The sequence below is a fragment of the Hippocampus guttulatus genome, chromosome 8 (genome assembly GCF_054856545.1).
Source record: "Hippocampus guttulatus isolate MCC_2025c chromosome 8, RoL_Hgut_1.0, whole genome shotgun sequence".
Taxonomy (NCBI): Eukaryota; Metazoa; Chordata; class Actinopteri; order Syngnathiformes; family Syngnathidae; genus Hippocampus; species Hippocampus guttulatus.
Window position 1 is genome coordinate 19428067 of NC_141268.1, and position 14945 is coordinate 19443011.

Genomic DNA, 14945 nt, shown 5'->3' on the forward strand with positions numbered 1-14945 from the left:
TCAAGTCATAAACAAGTCTTTTTTTTTTAGGGGGGGACATTACATGCTTTCAAGCTATTTAAATGTGGGCTACACACTAGTAAATACACACATGCAGCAGTGTGTACATGGACCCTTGTTTTTTTTGGGAGTTGATAGGTCAGAGGTGGGGTTCGTTCAGGTGTATGACGGTGATGGTGATGTCATCGCGGTACCTCCTGGCCACCTCAGGGGGCAGACTGAGCATCTTGGAAAGGCGAGATGTAGCCACACCCCCGTAGCCGTCATCCCCCAAGGCGTGACGCAGAAGGTGGGTTGCGGCGTTGTAGTCCTCCGGGACTGACCGCACGCTTCCCTTCCTCTCCAGGAGGAGGCGCCGTAGGTCAGCAAGGGTCATGCCCGCACTGGCGATAATTGGCTTCTGCTCCCGGAGGTCTGGAGCAATGAAAAGGAGCTTGAGGGTACGCCCCTTTCTACTTTCTAACATGATGAACTGCAGCATACACACTTAGCCTCTTACTCAAACACACACACCGCGTCCTGCTCTTCAAACATGTTAAACTGCAGCAGACACGCAAGCTCACACACTGTTGTACATGCTCAAAAAGACAAACTGCTTCCTACTCCCCAACATGTTCAACCTCAAAGGTAAAAACACGCTCGCTCGCACTGTCCCGTTGTCCGCAACAATGTGTTACCTTTGAGGTGTTCCCCCAGCCTTTGTATGGCGGTGTGTCGGTGCATCAGCTCCCAAAGTCCATCGCTTGCCAGAACCACAAACTTGTCAGACGGCAAGATACGGCGTCGTGTGACCTCCGGCTCGGCGCTCAGGTAAGGTGGGGTCAAGTAGTGGGGTGGCGGTGGTAGGGCGCGGCCCCCCTCGCGGAGGTCGGGCCGCGTCTCGTACAGTCGAGCTAGGGTCTCTGGACGCCACTTGAAGCGGACGTCCCCAAAGGCCCGGAACGGCAACAGCAAGCCCAGCAGGCGGTGATGCCGCACTGCCGTTCGGTGCTCGGACGGCGGGTGAGCTCCCAGGACCCTTTGCAGCTCATCTGGGTTGTCGGCGGTGTGATCGTTGGTCAGACCGACGGCCGTCCAGCGGCCATCTGCTTCCTGCACGCCCAGGACGGCCCGGCTGTCCCCGAGGTTGGCAACATGCAGGATGCCGTCCTGCACGTGCGCCACGCACGCTGTGCAGCCGGATAGCGCCACGCGCAGGGGGGAGGGCCCGTTCGATTCCTCGGCTGGAGACCGGCCTCTGCGGAAAACCCGGCGAGGCCAAGAAATCATTTGTCCGGGTACTTTCTTCCTTCCTGCTTTTCCCCCTTCCTTTATTCCTTCTTTTTTCCTTCTACCTCATTTTAACTCGACTGTGCGCCCAATGGATCTGATGCGTTTCGAACATAAAAGTGTTGCGAAAAATATTTGAGGGAGCGGTCAGCCACAAGTTGGATGCTGATGTCCTGCTGTCCATCATTTCAGTCAATCATTCCAGCATCAAATAAGTGATGTGCACATCAATAAATCCATGTTTGCTTCCTTGCACCCTTTCAAACAGCTATACTTCCTTCAACCCAACCCTCTTTCCTTCAATGCCTCCTCCCTACTGACCTTCCTTCATCCACACTTTTCTTCCATTCATCCTGATTTATTTCCTCTTATCCTCCTTTCCAGCTCCTCAATCATGCTTCCTTATCCCCTTTGACGTTTCCTTCTTTGGTTCCTTTCTTCCCGTCCTTTCAAACATCCATGTTTCCTTCTTTCCGTCCTTTTTTCCTTCAGTCCTGTTTTTCTCTCTCTTTCCTTCCTTCTATCCCTAAACATACCCGTTTTCTTGCTTCAATAAAACGTCTCCTTCCTTCCTACCCATCTTTTCACTTTTCTTACATTTCCTGCAACCTTCCTCCAATCCTGGCCTGTATACGTCGATGTACTGTATCCTCCTCACCTCCTTTTCATCTTTCTTTCCTTACTCCCTCCCTCCACATCATCCTCACTCTGTTCCCCCCTTCTCGGGCATCCCGTGTCGATTCCCGAGAGAGCGCCCGTTGGGAAGACGGACCTTTGAGAGCATGCCGACGCGTGCACCTGAGCTTCCACAGACAGGTCGTAGTCAAGGCGACGAAAAGCTTTCTCCAGCGCACAACTCAGCCTGCTGTTGTCCTGCAACCAATTGGAGAGGAGTGGCATGATGGCATCACAATACCAAGATGGGGTTCGACAAACATTTATGCGAATGTACACAGGCGCCTCATTGAACGTCGGTACGTTTCCATCTCCATTGCATTGAATGTGCAACAACTGCATGTAAACTTATGCGAGTCAGAGGGTTACATTTTAACGTAATGTCATGTTTTAACATAAGTTTGACTTCTTCGTTGGGCAAAGCAAACGAAGCAAGGTAATTTATGCATTACTCCAGGTATCCCAATTACAGTATTGGCATAATAATCAAAACTTCCATGTTTGATTTTATGTCCCATAGCTTCAAAATGTGATTCCAAATCTTTCTCGATAGTCTTTGTAGTTTTTGTAAATATTTTCCTCACCAAGAATTTACTACCACCCGACTCCCTCGTAAAGAAAGAAAAATGTGTTAATGTTTAACTACCGAATCGTGGAGCTGCCAATGTGGAGTAAAAATATTTTGACAAACAAATATTACGTGTTCGAACGTGAAATGCATCACTTTCAAAATTCGACTTAAATTTGTCGTTCAATTCAAAAAAAACCCAAATCCTGTCACAGTGCAAAACGTCAAAACAAGTAGATTTTAATACATTATAACTTTTATCGCTATTTAGGCGATACTCAACTTTTTGTTAACCTTTGCAGTCGTGAAATGGAAAAGTTCCAGTGTCTCTGCTGCGTTCACCTGCTGGTCGTCATCGTCGTCGTCATCGTCCCCGTCCAGCCTCTCCTGCCAGTAGTTGCGCAGACTTTGGAAGGCGACGCGGCCGCCGTCGGGCCCCCGGTGGTCCCGGGGGTGTTTGAGCCACTCGAGCAAGGGGGGCACGGCGCGGCCCTCGTCCACTGCCCGCTCCAACTCGGCAAGCGCGGCCAGGGGCAGCGTGGCCACAGCGATGTAGTAGAACAGACGGCGGCTGACGGCGCGCGCGCACGCCGGGCCGCCGTGACCGTCAAAGACGCCGAACAGGACGCCGCCGCCCTCCCACAGGCAGGTGGCGCTGCTGCGGCAGTCCTCGCCCGGCTGGTTGGACGCCAGCGTGTTGCTATGGAAGGACAGTGCCCCGTGGGAGGCGGGGCTTCGCGGCAGGACTTGGCTGTACTCGTTGGCCTGCGCCAGAAGATTCCCAGTAAGGGGACGCCTCAGGCCCTACCTTCAATTCTTCGCAGCTTTTACGACATTCTCTCCTCCCTCCTAGCCTTCAGTTAATTGGTCTAATCGTTTCCTTCTTTCCTTCCTGTGCGACTAATTCCTTCTTGCTGTTTTTCCTTTATATTCTTCCTTTCCACATCCTTCCTTTTTCTCTTCCTCACATCTTTCCTTCCTGAGAGGCCTCATCTAACACGTTAGTACATCATTTGTTCCCATCCTACCTACCTTGAGGATGTTGTTGATGTCTGGTACGCTCATGTGTGCCCCCTGGACTTCCAGTGCCGCCCTGTATTTGCTGCTCCTCCTTCCGCCTGCCGGGTGATGGCGTCTGCAGGCAGGCAGAGATGGAGGCCCCCGCCCGATAAACAGCAAGAGCCCGCGCAAGCTGCGGCGCCGGCCCAAGTTGACGCCTCCTCCTAACATGGCTGTTGAGTGACACTTGTATTTTACGGGATGCTGTCATTTTACTTGCCAAAGTTGGATTTTGGGAAGCAAACTCTTGAGGGTGTTTCTAAAGAACGACCGGCCATGAGACAAAACACTCATTAGCCATTCACGACTGGCAACAGCAAAAACTGTCTGACCACACCAGGGGAGGGGACACACCCACCAACTCATAAATTGGGGATCTCGATCAATACTCGAGCTGCAACAATGAATCAATTACTTGTTCCTTCCCCCAAAGACATTGAGGAATATTTTCTGATGGATGTCACAGATAAAACCATTAACGATAATTCATGTTTTTGTGTTTTCTGCACAAGAGGAAACAATCTTCTGTTTTTCAACAAAGTGATGGATTTAAAAAAATCATCCCATTCGATTACAGTAATTGAATAGATCAACAGATTAATGTTCTGTTAAAATAATTGTGCACTGCAACCATAATGTCAACTAACTGACCAACCGATTGACCCATGATTCAACTGACAAATTAACCTAATGGATGAAATAACAAGCTCTCCCCGAAAGATTGTCCGACCTTGAGGGAAAGGTCAACTAACCTGTTTTTCCTGTCTTGTACCTCTTTGATATTGAGTGCAGTCCAAATAGTTGATGACTAGTTGAGCCAATGTGCAGAGTTGCACTCTCGCCACCTCACCTTGGGACTTCCTCCTTTGGGAGTCGGAGCTTGTCCAATTGGTCGTTGTCTTGACGCCTGTCTCGAGACCTTTGGCAGCTTTCACATCATGTTGCATGACGTAACTAATCGGTCAACCATCAACTTGCTCACAAAACACACACACACACACACACAGAACAAAGGAACAGTTGACACAGTCACCTTTGGACCCCCCCCCCCCCCCCCAGCCCCAACAATAGACCACCCTAAAGTCATTCAAGAAAATAAAAAACAGCAACTTGAAGTCACTTCCAAAAACAGACAAGCTTCAAGTTCGTTTGTTTGTTTGTTTGTTTAGCACAATTTAACAACAGCGTAAGGAGCGAATGAAGCCAAAATCCTTGTACAAGATTCCACTCCCATTCAGAAACTCCTACAAATGGAAAATTCTGGATGAACAGTACAAGTCTTGAAAGGCGCTTATAAATAAAATCTATTATTATTATTATTAAGTGAAAATTCAAAATAAAATGTAGCTAAAAACATTTAATTACAACGACGTTGAAGGGGAAAAATAAGAATATATAATATAAAAAGCGAGTATAAGATGAATTGTAGTTTCAGTGACTTTTAAAGGAGGGGTCATCAACCTTTTTGGAGCTGGGATCCAAAAAGGTATGAAATAAGAAAATTGTCATTATTTCAATAGTATTATTATGTTCTAATAAGGACTAGCGGGGGTGGGGGGGATCTTAAAGTCGACAAAAGGACTTTCGCAATTATTAGGTTTGGAGGGACTACACCAGACTGGAATGACAAAAGAGAACATTTGGGTAGGGGATCATCTATAATTTATTTGATGAGAAGACCTTTGATACCATTGTAGCTTTGGCTGTAATTTTTTTAAAAGTTTTTGATTATTTCACACACTTCAAAGACAACTGAAGTAAAATTTCAAGGACCATAAATGCTCTAAAACACGGGTAGGGTTGATCAAAAGTGATTGGCGACAAGGGGTTACTATAAATTGGTTTGAGTTTTGGCCTAATGACGTGTCAGCAAGTAAGATGGCATGTGATGTCTTGAATTGTTTATAAAATCACGTCATAAAACACACCATTTCCTACACCACGTGAATGCATCAGCGCTGATGCGTTAACGTCTGCTCGGTTCGCTTCGCTGCGAGTCGTGTGCAAATTCAGTTAGAACGAAGAGTCGGAACAGCCACAGGATCAACCAAAACAAAACCGCCGCCTCATCACATTTGGTGCTGAGACGCCATTTGGATACTGAGCTGCGAGGTGAGTTAGTCCAATTGACGCCCCGCGCTTCAATCTTCTATTCCCTCCCCCAGCAGGACCACCACAGGAGGCGCCATGGCGCTCACTCTCTCGCCTGCCCAGGATGCTAACAGGCTAGGGGGCTAAGCGGCGGCCCACTTTCACGGGGAGAGTCGCAGCTTGAGGCGTAGGGGAACTAAGCGTCTTGGGGCCGCTGGTGCTGCGCCCGGATGCCCCAACTCCCGCTTCCAAATGCTGGCCATCATGCTCTTCTGTCTGTCCGTCCAGGAATGTCAAAATCATTGGAGTTGCCAGATCACATTCATCCCGATTTCAAGCATCATCGCCGTGACTTCAAAATTATCCTTGATCACGCATACATCTTTTTGACGGCGATCTTAATCCGTCCCTACACATTAAGCTTCAATTTCAGAAAATGCCCAAATGTATACATTTTTGGGGGTTGCAAATATTTCCAAGTAGATTTAGCAAATATTCTGGTTTAATGATGATTGATTTTGTTCATGATTGACTTTGTCATGTCTTCCTTTTATAATACGGTACAGATTTTTCATAAAATAAAATATTTTTCCAGTAAAGAGTAACAAATGAAATGGACAGCAATGTATGAGTTATTACTGGGAACCAAAACGGTTTAGAAATGCGCACGTGACGATCCAAAACATACGAGCAATGTGACATTTCCTCGCGCGACGCTGCTGCGTAGCTTCTCTCGCCCCCCTACGTTGGAATTGTGCACCGCAACAACAGAGGCGTCGCTTTGAAATGACGCCAGTGGTCAGAAAAGTTCTTGGCGACGTGCACACTTGTGAAAGGAGAAATTTGCTCAAATTATCTTAGATCGCCATAGTGAAATGTGTGATTATTGTGTGAACAGTGAACACACTGATCATGTTCATGAGTTCTCGGAACAATTAGGTGACAAATATCATATGCAACATTTATTCCCTTCAAGTGTGTAGATTTTCAAACAATCACATTGTGATTTTCCAGGAATGTTGGTGAAAATATAAACGATGGCAGAGATTTATAGAAAGAAAAAAAACAAACATTTGGTCTAATGACAGCTCGTATCTTGGAAAGCTGGTAGGTCAGGTCATTTGTGTCTCGAGGCACCACAAATCGACAAAAGCCAATGCTTAATCACAGTGAAGGGCTTTTCAGTGGTCGTTTTTAGGAACTCTTGGCCCATGATAGTATAATCCCTTTTGACAACGTGTCGTTGAAGCGCGTGTGTAACGACGTCAGAGCGATGTGCCTTCTGATGTTTTTTATGACTAGAAACTATGCTTTATTCCATGTCTATGATGAGCACGTCAGGTCTTGTTGGCGCGGCGGGACGAAGGCGGCGGGACGAGGAGGAGGACGAGGTCGGCGAGGACATGAGCGGCGTGGAGTGCTTCGGCTGCGGCCGAGCCGGACACTGGATCAAGAACTGTCCCGACGTGGCCAGGGGACACCGGGGCAGGGGACGACCCAGGCCCAAAGGTGGTGTGCTTCTGTGTCTTGTTCTGGTGTCTTCATGTCGCCTTCACGTCCGATGTCGTGAAAAAAAAACAATCTTGCTCACCTTAGGCTGATGTTAGCCCCTTTTGTCGTCTTGTCCTCACGTCACATTTTCATCTCCTTGTCATCGTGAGGACGACATGTCACGTCCTCCCCCTTGTTTGCGTTTCAGACATGTTCTGCTATCGCTGCGGGGAACGAGGACATGTGGCCCGAGACTGCGAGAGAACGGAAGACGGTAAGGACACAATGGGTTGATTTCAATGTGTTTTGCTGTAAAGTGCTCTTTCGAGATAGGAATGACCCAAATGACGACCTTTTCAAGATTCGAATCGTCACTCGTCCCAGGTTTTTGCAGCGTGACGGGATTTGTGGTGGGATTAGCCACTTCAAACGGTGGACCCAGATAGTTCCTAAAATGTCCTGCAAAAATCCCGCTGGAATTTGGGGAGGACTTTGTTTTATATTTATTCGTCATTTTGGCGGTTGGCAACCAACATCACGCTCTATTTCTACCACCTACACAGCTCTGGATGTTGCGTGACTGGTCCCCGGGTGGATTTGTTCACGCAGTCGCACTGGCAGTATAGCAGCGGTGGCAGTTAAAAGATTTGCAATGGAGCCGGTGATAAAATTAATGTTTATCAGTCATCGAAGTGAATTCCTTCCTTTGATGAAAAGGACATTAGATACATGCGCCAGATGGAAAGGTTCGATATCTGCGCCAGGAGTGCTTATTGACACACTGATGTGGTTGGTGTGTTTGCAGCGTGCTACAACTGCGGGCGTGCGGGTCACATCTCCCGGGAGTGCCAGGAGCCCAAGAAGGAGCGCGAGCCGCTGTGCTACAACTGCGGCAAGGCGGGTCACATGGCGCGAGAATGCAATCACGCGCACGAGCAGAAGTGCTACTCGTGCGGCGGCTTTGGACACATCCAAAAGGGCTGCCACAAGGTTAAATGCTACAGGTGGGCGCCGCCGCCACAACGCATCGCCTTCAGTGCACATTTGGTTTACAAGTCAAGACACGATTCGGCACCCGACTCTCACACGAGTATTGTGTACATTTACGTACAAACATATGCATGGATATATGTGCGCGTAGACATATGATAAATTGTGCGTCGACGAATGCTTGACGCACATCTGTGTGGCTGTGGGCGTGCGTGTCAGGTGCGGCGAGATCGGCCACGTGGCCATGCACTGCAAGCAAGCCTCCCAGCTCAGCTGCCACAACTGCGGCAAGACGGGCCACTTGGCCAAGGAGTGCACCGTCGACCAGGAGGCCTAGCGCTTGCCCACTCACCCGCTCGCACGATCGCGCGCCATCTTGGGAGCACCGCCTTGGGAGCACCTTTGGCCGATCCATATCATCAGCGCCAGCAGGGCTACAAGCGAACGGGGACTCGAAAAACGACAAACTGTTTGGCATTTAGAACAAGGAGACGCATTCCCATCATCGGATGTCCGGCCTCGCTTATCAAATGAAGTGCGGCGGCACCTGGAAATGCAAGCGTCTCGACTCGTGACTTTCCCACACACGAGCCGTCATTACGATGATTTTAGTTTTTCTTTGGGACTTAAGATACGATGAAAATTTTCGATACGCTTCAGGCCCTCATCACTTGACGCCAGCAGCAAGCAATCTGTTCACATTGGTTGCCTTACGCTGGGATAACAAGACAAATTGGTGACACGAATGCACCGTGAACTTGCTTTGCTAACCTTTCAAGAAATTGCCCAGGAGAAAAACGACAAGGACAAAACATTGGGTACCATCATGTTTTTATACCCACTGGTTGCATATACAGTATGCAGTTTGGGTGGCAGAGAAGCGTATTGCAAAACAACACTTTCTCAATTAATTTAAGAAAAAAAAATCTTTTTTTCTGAATACGTTTTTTTTCACATTTATTTTTAATGTTTTCCAAATTTGGGGATTTTACTTGGTTTTATTTTTTGGAGTTTGTACACATTTCATTCCTTTATTGAAAGCTCGTTAAACAACCTTACAGAAACTTTTAAGAACCCTTCACTTGTAGGGTGTGAGGGGGATTAATTATTTGTTAGTTTCTATTTTTCAGATGTTTTTTTGTTTTGTTTTGGGAGATTTTGTTTTTCCGAAAAAAGTATTTTCACAATGATTTTCTGTTTTGGGGAATTTTTCTTTCTGGGATTGGAGCACATTCAAAACAACATACACATGTATTCATTCCTTAATGGACAGCTTGCATCCAAATGACCTTACAGATATGTATAGCATTCACTAGGAAAAAAACATTTGTTTTATTTTCCCATTAAGATTTATTTTTTCTGGAATTAAATTTTTCAAAAGAAAAATGTGAAAGGCCGGAAAAAAAAAATTGTACAACAGTAACAGCTGAAAAAAACGTATTTATGAAAAGAAACAAACAAAAAAATGTAACTAAGAAAATAACTTTCATTAGAAGCAGCTTTTCTAATGAAAACACTTTTTTTGGGGGGGGGGTAGGTTAATGGAATTTGCATTCATTCCAATGGGATATGGAATAGTGTTCTGATTCATGAAAGCAAGCAGTCAATCAGATCACACCTTCACAGTGCTGAGGACCCAATCACAGCAGCAGTCCTGAAAAAAATCATTTTTTTCCCCCCCCAAAGGTGCTTTTCCCTGCTGTCAAAAGGCAAATGAAAACTTTGTGATTTTCGGTTGAAGTTGAGCAAATGTTATTTTTGTACAATTTGACACATGGCTGCAAAATGTCATTTGTTGAAGCTGGCAATAAAGTGAAGGAGGAATGTCTGACTCCTTTTACGGCGACTTCAATTACCGGTTCTATTCGTAAAAAACTAATCTTTCGAATCTTTGGGCAGGAGGCGGGGTAATGGTTGCCAGCCAATCGCTGTGCACACAGACAAACGACCATTCGCGGTCACTCCAGTCATACCTTGGGACAATTTAGATTAGAGCAGGGGTGTCAAACTCAGGTCCTGGAAGGCCGCTGTGCTGCAAGTTTTCCAAGTCTCCATGTTGCAACACACGCAGGCATGGGTTCCACACAATGAAATTAAAATTAATATTTTTGAAATTCTCCATACAAGTCGTAATTGTGATGAGGAGGTATTGAAAAAGTCCCCGGGGAATCGTCTTTACGGAGATGCATCTTTTTGGTGGAAACAAAGGGCAAATTTTACGGTAAATTGAAAAGTTCAACAAAACGTTTCTGCTGTGGAAAAGGCGTATGCAGTTTAGTTAGCTCCCGTAGGGGTCAGTCGTTTGAACGCCAGGCGCTCGGCGTCTCATGAATCCGGAAGTATCGGAAGCTGTGGACTCGACGACACTTCCTGTTTTGGTCGGCGTGATTTTGACGTTTTGGTGAGGTTTATTCCAGAAGGCAATTACCAATTTAGCTCATCGATAGCGTCTGAAAGTCTACAGCGGCGATGGTAAGGACTGCTTCAAATCTCAATTAAGCTTACAAACATTTAAATGTCACAAATATTAAGTAGGAGTCTGAAGCTAACCCCCTAGCATCGCGCTAGGTGCAGTCGAGTGACTCTACGAAAGATGATTTTGAGTTTGCAGTATCGTCGATGCTGCTGTTTAGATTCATTCAAATTAAGAGCCGAAGCTTCCACTGAGTTGAAGTAATGAGACGAATGTGTTCGTTTAGCTTACGTCGTTACAGCTTGATCACCTGGTCAATGTAAAATTCTCAAATTTGTGGACGAGCTTCTCGTGCGCGCCAACACAGAGCATACAGACGCAAGTTGAAAACACTTTTGTGTGCAAGTCACACTTGCAGCATTGAAACTTTTCTCTTGTGTGCATGATTAACTACGGAGCCACATATATTACACGGGACAAAAGAAACAAATCTAAATATGATCATATAAAGTGCACATAAAACGCTAATGTCTTTCCCTTGAACATCTTGGACGCGTGGGTAATTTAATCGAGCACGTCTACCTAAGCGTTGTGCGAGGAGGGGCGCTCCATCTGCTTACAAAACCGTCCCACGATTATATTGATGTCAATCATTTGTGTTATTGGTCATAAATGCGCTTTTTTTTTTAGTGAATACAAATATTGTTGTCATTTGTGAATGAAGGGAGGAGGGGGTGGTCTAATGTTGCTTGATGACACATTTGGCACCCTGTTGTTTTTACACAGGCTCGAAATGCTGAGAAGGCCATGTGAGTACGCACAAACACAAACGCTCCTGCTGGTACAGTGACAATTGGTCAGAATACACACGTAGTTCCCTGCGCAGCCCAGGTCATCCAGGATGCTCTTTCGGTAGTCCAACTCAAGGCATTCAAAGGGCTTGATGACAGGCCTGTAGTCGTTCAGTCCCTAAATTGCAAATTCTTGGGCACCGGGATAATGATGGAACGTTTCAAGTTCCAAAGATTTCTTGAAGATCTGAGTGAAGGCCGAGCGACCCTGGAGCCTTACTTATGCTTTGCTGCTTGGAGAGCCGACACATGTCCTCTTAAGCCAGGAGACAGGTCGTGGTTGGGGTGAGCAGGTGTGGGGTGTCAAAGTGTCCTTTTCCAATCTGCAGTGTTTTTTGTTTTTTTTTCAGGACGGCCTTGGCTCGTTTCCGACAAGCTCAGCTGGAGGAAGGAAAAGTCAAGGTTGCAATTTACTCACATCTTTCATGCGCTTAACTTCTTTCACTATTTCCCTTCTTTCACTCTTGAGGATAATTTTGCTGCATGCGTGTGCAGGAGCGTCGTCCATTCCTGGCGTCCGAGTGCAATGATCTTCCGAAAGCTGAGAAGTGGAGAAGACAGGTTCCTCCCGCTTGCATATGAGCACATTAACTGACCACTGGCTTGATGGCACGCAATTAAAACGTGTGTTGCGTGTTTTTCAGATCATCAGTGAGGTTTCCAAAAAAGTGGCTCAGATCCAAAATGGTGAGTTGAAGCAGAAGCAGCATCAATCTGTCTGTCCGTCCATCTGTCTGACGTGTCTCTCTTTGTGTGCGCGTGAATGTGCGTGGTTGTGCGTTTGTGCACAGCGGGTCTGGGCGAGTTCAAGATTCGAGATTTGAACGACGAGATCAACAAACTGCTGAGGGAAAAACGGCACTGGGAATATCGAATACGGGAACTGGGAGGTTCCGACTACAAGGTTGGCACCCGCACCGTGCAAGTCATCAAATGTCGCACCTGTCAATCATTACTCATGGCACGTGTGCGTTAGCGCTATGGGCCCAGGATGCTGGACCACGAGGGTCGGGAAGTTCCTGGCAACCGAGGCTACAAATACTTTGGTGCAGCCAGAGATCTGCCTGGAGTGCGAGAACTCTTTGAGAAAGAACGTAAGTGCGCGCACCGACGCTGACACGCTCACCTGACGTGATGGGCAGGTCACGTAATGTACCACCAAATGCTCACTTTGCCACATGTGTGTTTTCCATGTCCGTTTTATGTTTATTTTGTCTGCAATTATGTGTTTGTGTTGCGTGTTTTGGTGGCTGATGGCCAGCCGCCCCCGAGCTGCGCAAGACTCGCGGTGAGCTGATGAAGGACGTGGACGCCGAGTACTATGGCTACCGAGACGAAGACGACGGCGTCCTGGTTCCGCTGGAGATGCAGCACGAGAAGCAAGGTGTCATTTTGCTCGTGTGTGTGTGTGCGTGTGTGTGTGTGTGTGTGTGTGTGTGTGAGATAGAGATCTGAGAGAATGAATGAATGTCAATCTGGGAGTGAGTGAATGTGTGTTTCATCTATTTTTAAAAAATGTTTATTTAATTTATTTTTTTTAATACGCCTTCTCGTCATTGAAGATTAAATTAAGGCCTGTCCAATTAATTAACCGGTCGATAAAATCACTCAGGACTATACAGGACAAAGATAAAGAGACTTAAACCTCAATCTAAAAAAAATAAATCTGTTATAATCGGCTGAGATAATGATTGGATGGATAAAGTTAAAGCAAATGCTGAATGACAAAGTATTCAGTTTCATTTTTGCTCCAAGGTGGTAAAAGTGGCTCCTTTTAGCACCTAGTCTGCCTAATGACAACAACAGTTCGTTTTTTTTTAACTACAACATTTTAGTTTAGAAAATGTACAAGTAGGGAAAATGGCTGTTTGGCTGTGAAAGAGAAGTTTAGGACTTTGCTTTCTCAAGATGAAAGTATTTGCCAGAAATGCTTGGAATTTATTATCGGGAGCACGGAACACAGCATCCAGCAACAGCTGTTTGTCTGTGATCGTCATTTCTCTGAGGAGTTGGACTGCGTGGCTCGCAAACCTTCGGTCAGTACCAAATTGGATTGGCCGCGAGATTAACCCTTAACTCATTCACTCCCAAAGACGTTTTTAAACGTCTTTTCAGACTTGGTCCAGAATTGGCTGGTACTGAATGAGTTAAACTTGGCATAATTCCCACAATCGAACCCGATGGCGAGGCCAGAACTGAAAATAAATCAAACTGCTAGCTAAATGACAACGTAAAATCAGCATGAATGCACTAACGTCAGCGCTGTTGTCAGGCACGATATGTCAAATGTATTTATAGTTGTCTTAAAAAAAAAAAAATCAACTCACTTGTGACACACATGTGGAAGTAGAATCAGTCACATACTCCATAATGGCTTGACCCGAGTTTGAATATACCCGCGTGTGTGTGTACATGTAGCGGTGTCTGAAGCAGTGCACAAATGGAGGACGGATCGCGAATTTCTTCCTTCAGGGGACAACAAAGTCCCACAAGAGGAAGAGGAGGAGCCCAGCATCTACTCTGTCAACAACCTGGAGGTCGTGAGCTAAGAAATGAACTTGTCACATGACCTTTGCTATGATACCGACGCCTCCTGCTAGTCATGTCAAGCACCATTAATGCTATGTGTGCGCATTTGTTTTGTGTGTGCTTAATATTTATTTTGTTTTGTCTTTATTTTTTTTGTCCGCAGCCCGAAGAGGACGAGTGTGCTCTGGAGAATCTGGAGGAAGATGAAGAGGGCGTGTCCTTCTTCGCACACGTGCCTGTTCCCTCACAGAAAGAGGTAATGTGCACAAACAAGACATCAAAGACACGGACCGCTCACCCGCTAGTTGCGTGCGCTAACCTTGATTGGGTGCACGTGCGTGTCAGGTGGAGGAGGCTCTGGTCCGCCGGAAGAAGATGGAGCTTTTGCAACGTTACGCTAGCGAAACTCTGCAGCAACAAAGTCTGGAAGCCAGAACGCTGCTTGGACTGTGACACGTGCGCACACGCACACACACATACACATACACACGCACACACTCACACACGTATACACACCTGTCTGTCATCAGCAATGGTGTCGCAACAGCGATAGCCTTCATTCCCAGGATGTTTTCCAATTGTATTTTGTATTTTATTTTTTTCAATAAAAGTTGATGGCGGTCAGACTGGAAGCGATTTAAGACAAACGTGATTTACTGGTGACAATGCAGGTTGTGGGGAGGGGGGGGGGGCATGAAATGGTTGTTGGTGTTTGAACCCAATTGACATCAAAATGAGCCCCATCGACAGCCATTCGCCAAATCACTAATGACAACCTGACAAAAGGCCCCATTTTTGACCAGCAATGGAGTGGTCACCAAGTCAAGTTAAAAATGTTCTTGGACAAAACGAATTAATCTTGTTTGTGGAATAGGAGTGAGGAAGCAAAATGCAGCCATTTTGTCCTGTACTGTACTGCCACTTGCTGTTGACTGAATATGACGTCACTGAGCCCAACGGCGAGCTCAGCTTGCCAGTGTCACATGACCAAACACAGAAAGCAGGTGAG

The 14945-nt window shown here is 46.4% G+C and overlaps 3 protein-coding genes and 1 long non-coding RNA gene across 7 annotated transcripts; 3 read left to right on the forward strand and 1 right to left on the reverse strand.

Annotated features, from left to right (window-relative positions):
* Window positions 1-8: 8 nt before the first annotated feature.
* LOC147201676 (pyruvate dehydrogenase [acetyl-transferring]-phosphatase 1, mitochondrial-like) lies at window positions 9-4459 on the reverse strand. The gene is made up of 6 exons (XM_086117400.1): window positions 4324-4459; window positions 3545-3744; window positions 2855-3277; window positions 2042-2142; window positions 678-1237; window positions 9-414 (listed from the first exon to the last, which is right to left on the reverse strand). Exons 2-6 carry the CDS (start codon window positions 3740-3742, stop codon window positions 140-142), a joined length of 1557 nt encoding a protein of 518 aa, XP_085973526.1. The 5' UTR covers window positions 3743-3744; window positions 4324-4459; the 3' UTR covers window positions 9-139.
* LOC147201677 (uncharacterized) lies at window positions 132-4056 on the forward strand. Of its 2 annotated transcripts, XR_015101580.1 has the most exons (6): window positions 132-235; window positions 347-440; window positions 697-2243; window positions 2815-3296; window positions 3497-3512; window positions 3599-4056. It is a non-coding gene; the product is annotated as an uncharacterized LOC147201677 (long non-coding RNA). The 2 variants fall into 2 exon arrangements; XR_015101579.1 differs by lacking the exon at window positions 3497-3512.
* Window positions 4460-5526: 1067 nt separating the features above from the next.
* On the forward strand, window positions 5527-9974 carry cnbpb (CCHC-type zinc finger, nucleic acid binding protein b). 3 transcript variants are annotated; one of them, XM_086118591.1, is made up of 5 exons: window positions 5527-5683; window positions 6996-7171; window positions 7362-7427; window positions 7959-8157; window positions 8363-9974. In XM_086118591.1, the coding sequence occupies exons 2-5, from the start codon at window positions 7066-7068 to the stop codon at window positions 8478-8480; spliced, it is 489 nt and encodes a 162-aa protein (XP_085974717.1). In that variant the 5' UTR covers window positions 5527-5683; window positions 6996-7065; the 3' UTR covers window positions 8481-9974. The 3 variants fall into 3 exon arrangements, with proteins under 3 accessions (XP_085974717.1, XP_085974715.1, XP_085974716.1); XM_086118590.1 differs by having other exon boundaries at window positions 5529-5683; window positions 7004-7171; XM_086118589.1 differs by having other exon boundaries at window positions 5528-7171.
* A 514-nt stretch (window positions 9975-10488) lies between these two features.
* isy1 (ISY1 spliceosome associated protein) lies at window positions 10489-14568 on the forward strand. The gene is made up of 11 exons (XM_086118837.1): window positions 10489-10615; window positions 11343-11365; window positions 11758-11809; window positions 11903-11968; window positions 12052-12094; window positions 12199-12311; window positions 12384-12501; window positions 12669-12791; window positions 13826-13944; window positions 14100-14192; window positions 14282-14568. The coding sequence occupies exons 1-11, from the start codon at window positions 10613-10615 to the stop codon at window positions 14387-14389; spliced, it is 861 nt and encodes a 286-aa protein (XP_085974963.1). The 5' UTR covers window positions 10489-10612; the 3' UTR covers window positions 14390-14568.
* The last annotated feature ends 377 nt before the right edge of the window (window positions 14569-14945 follow it).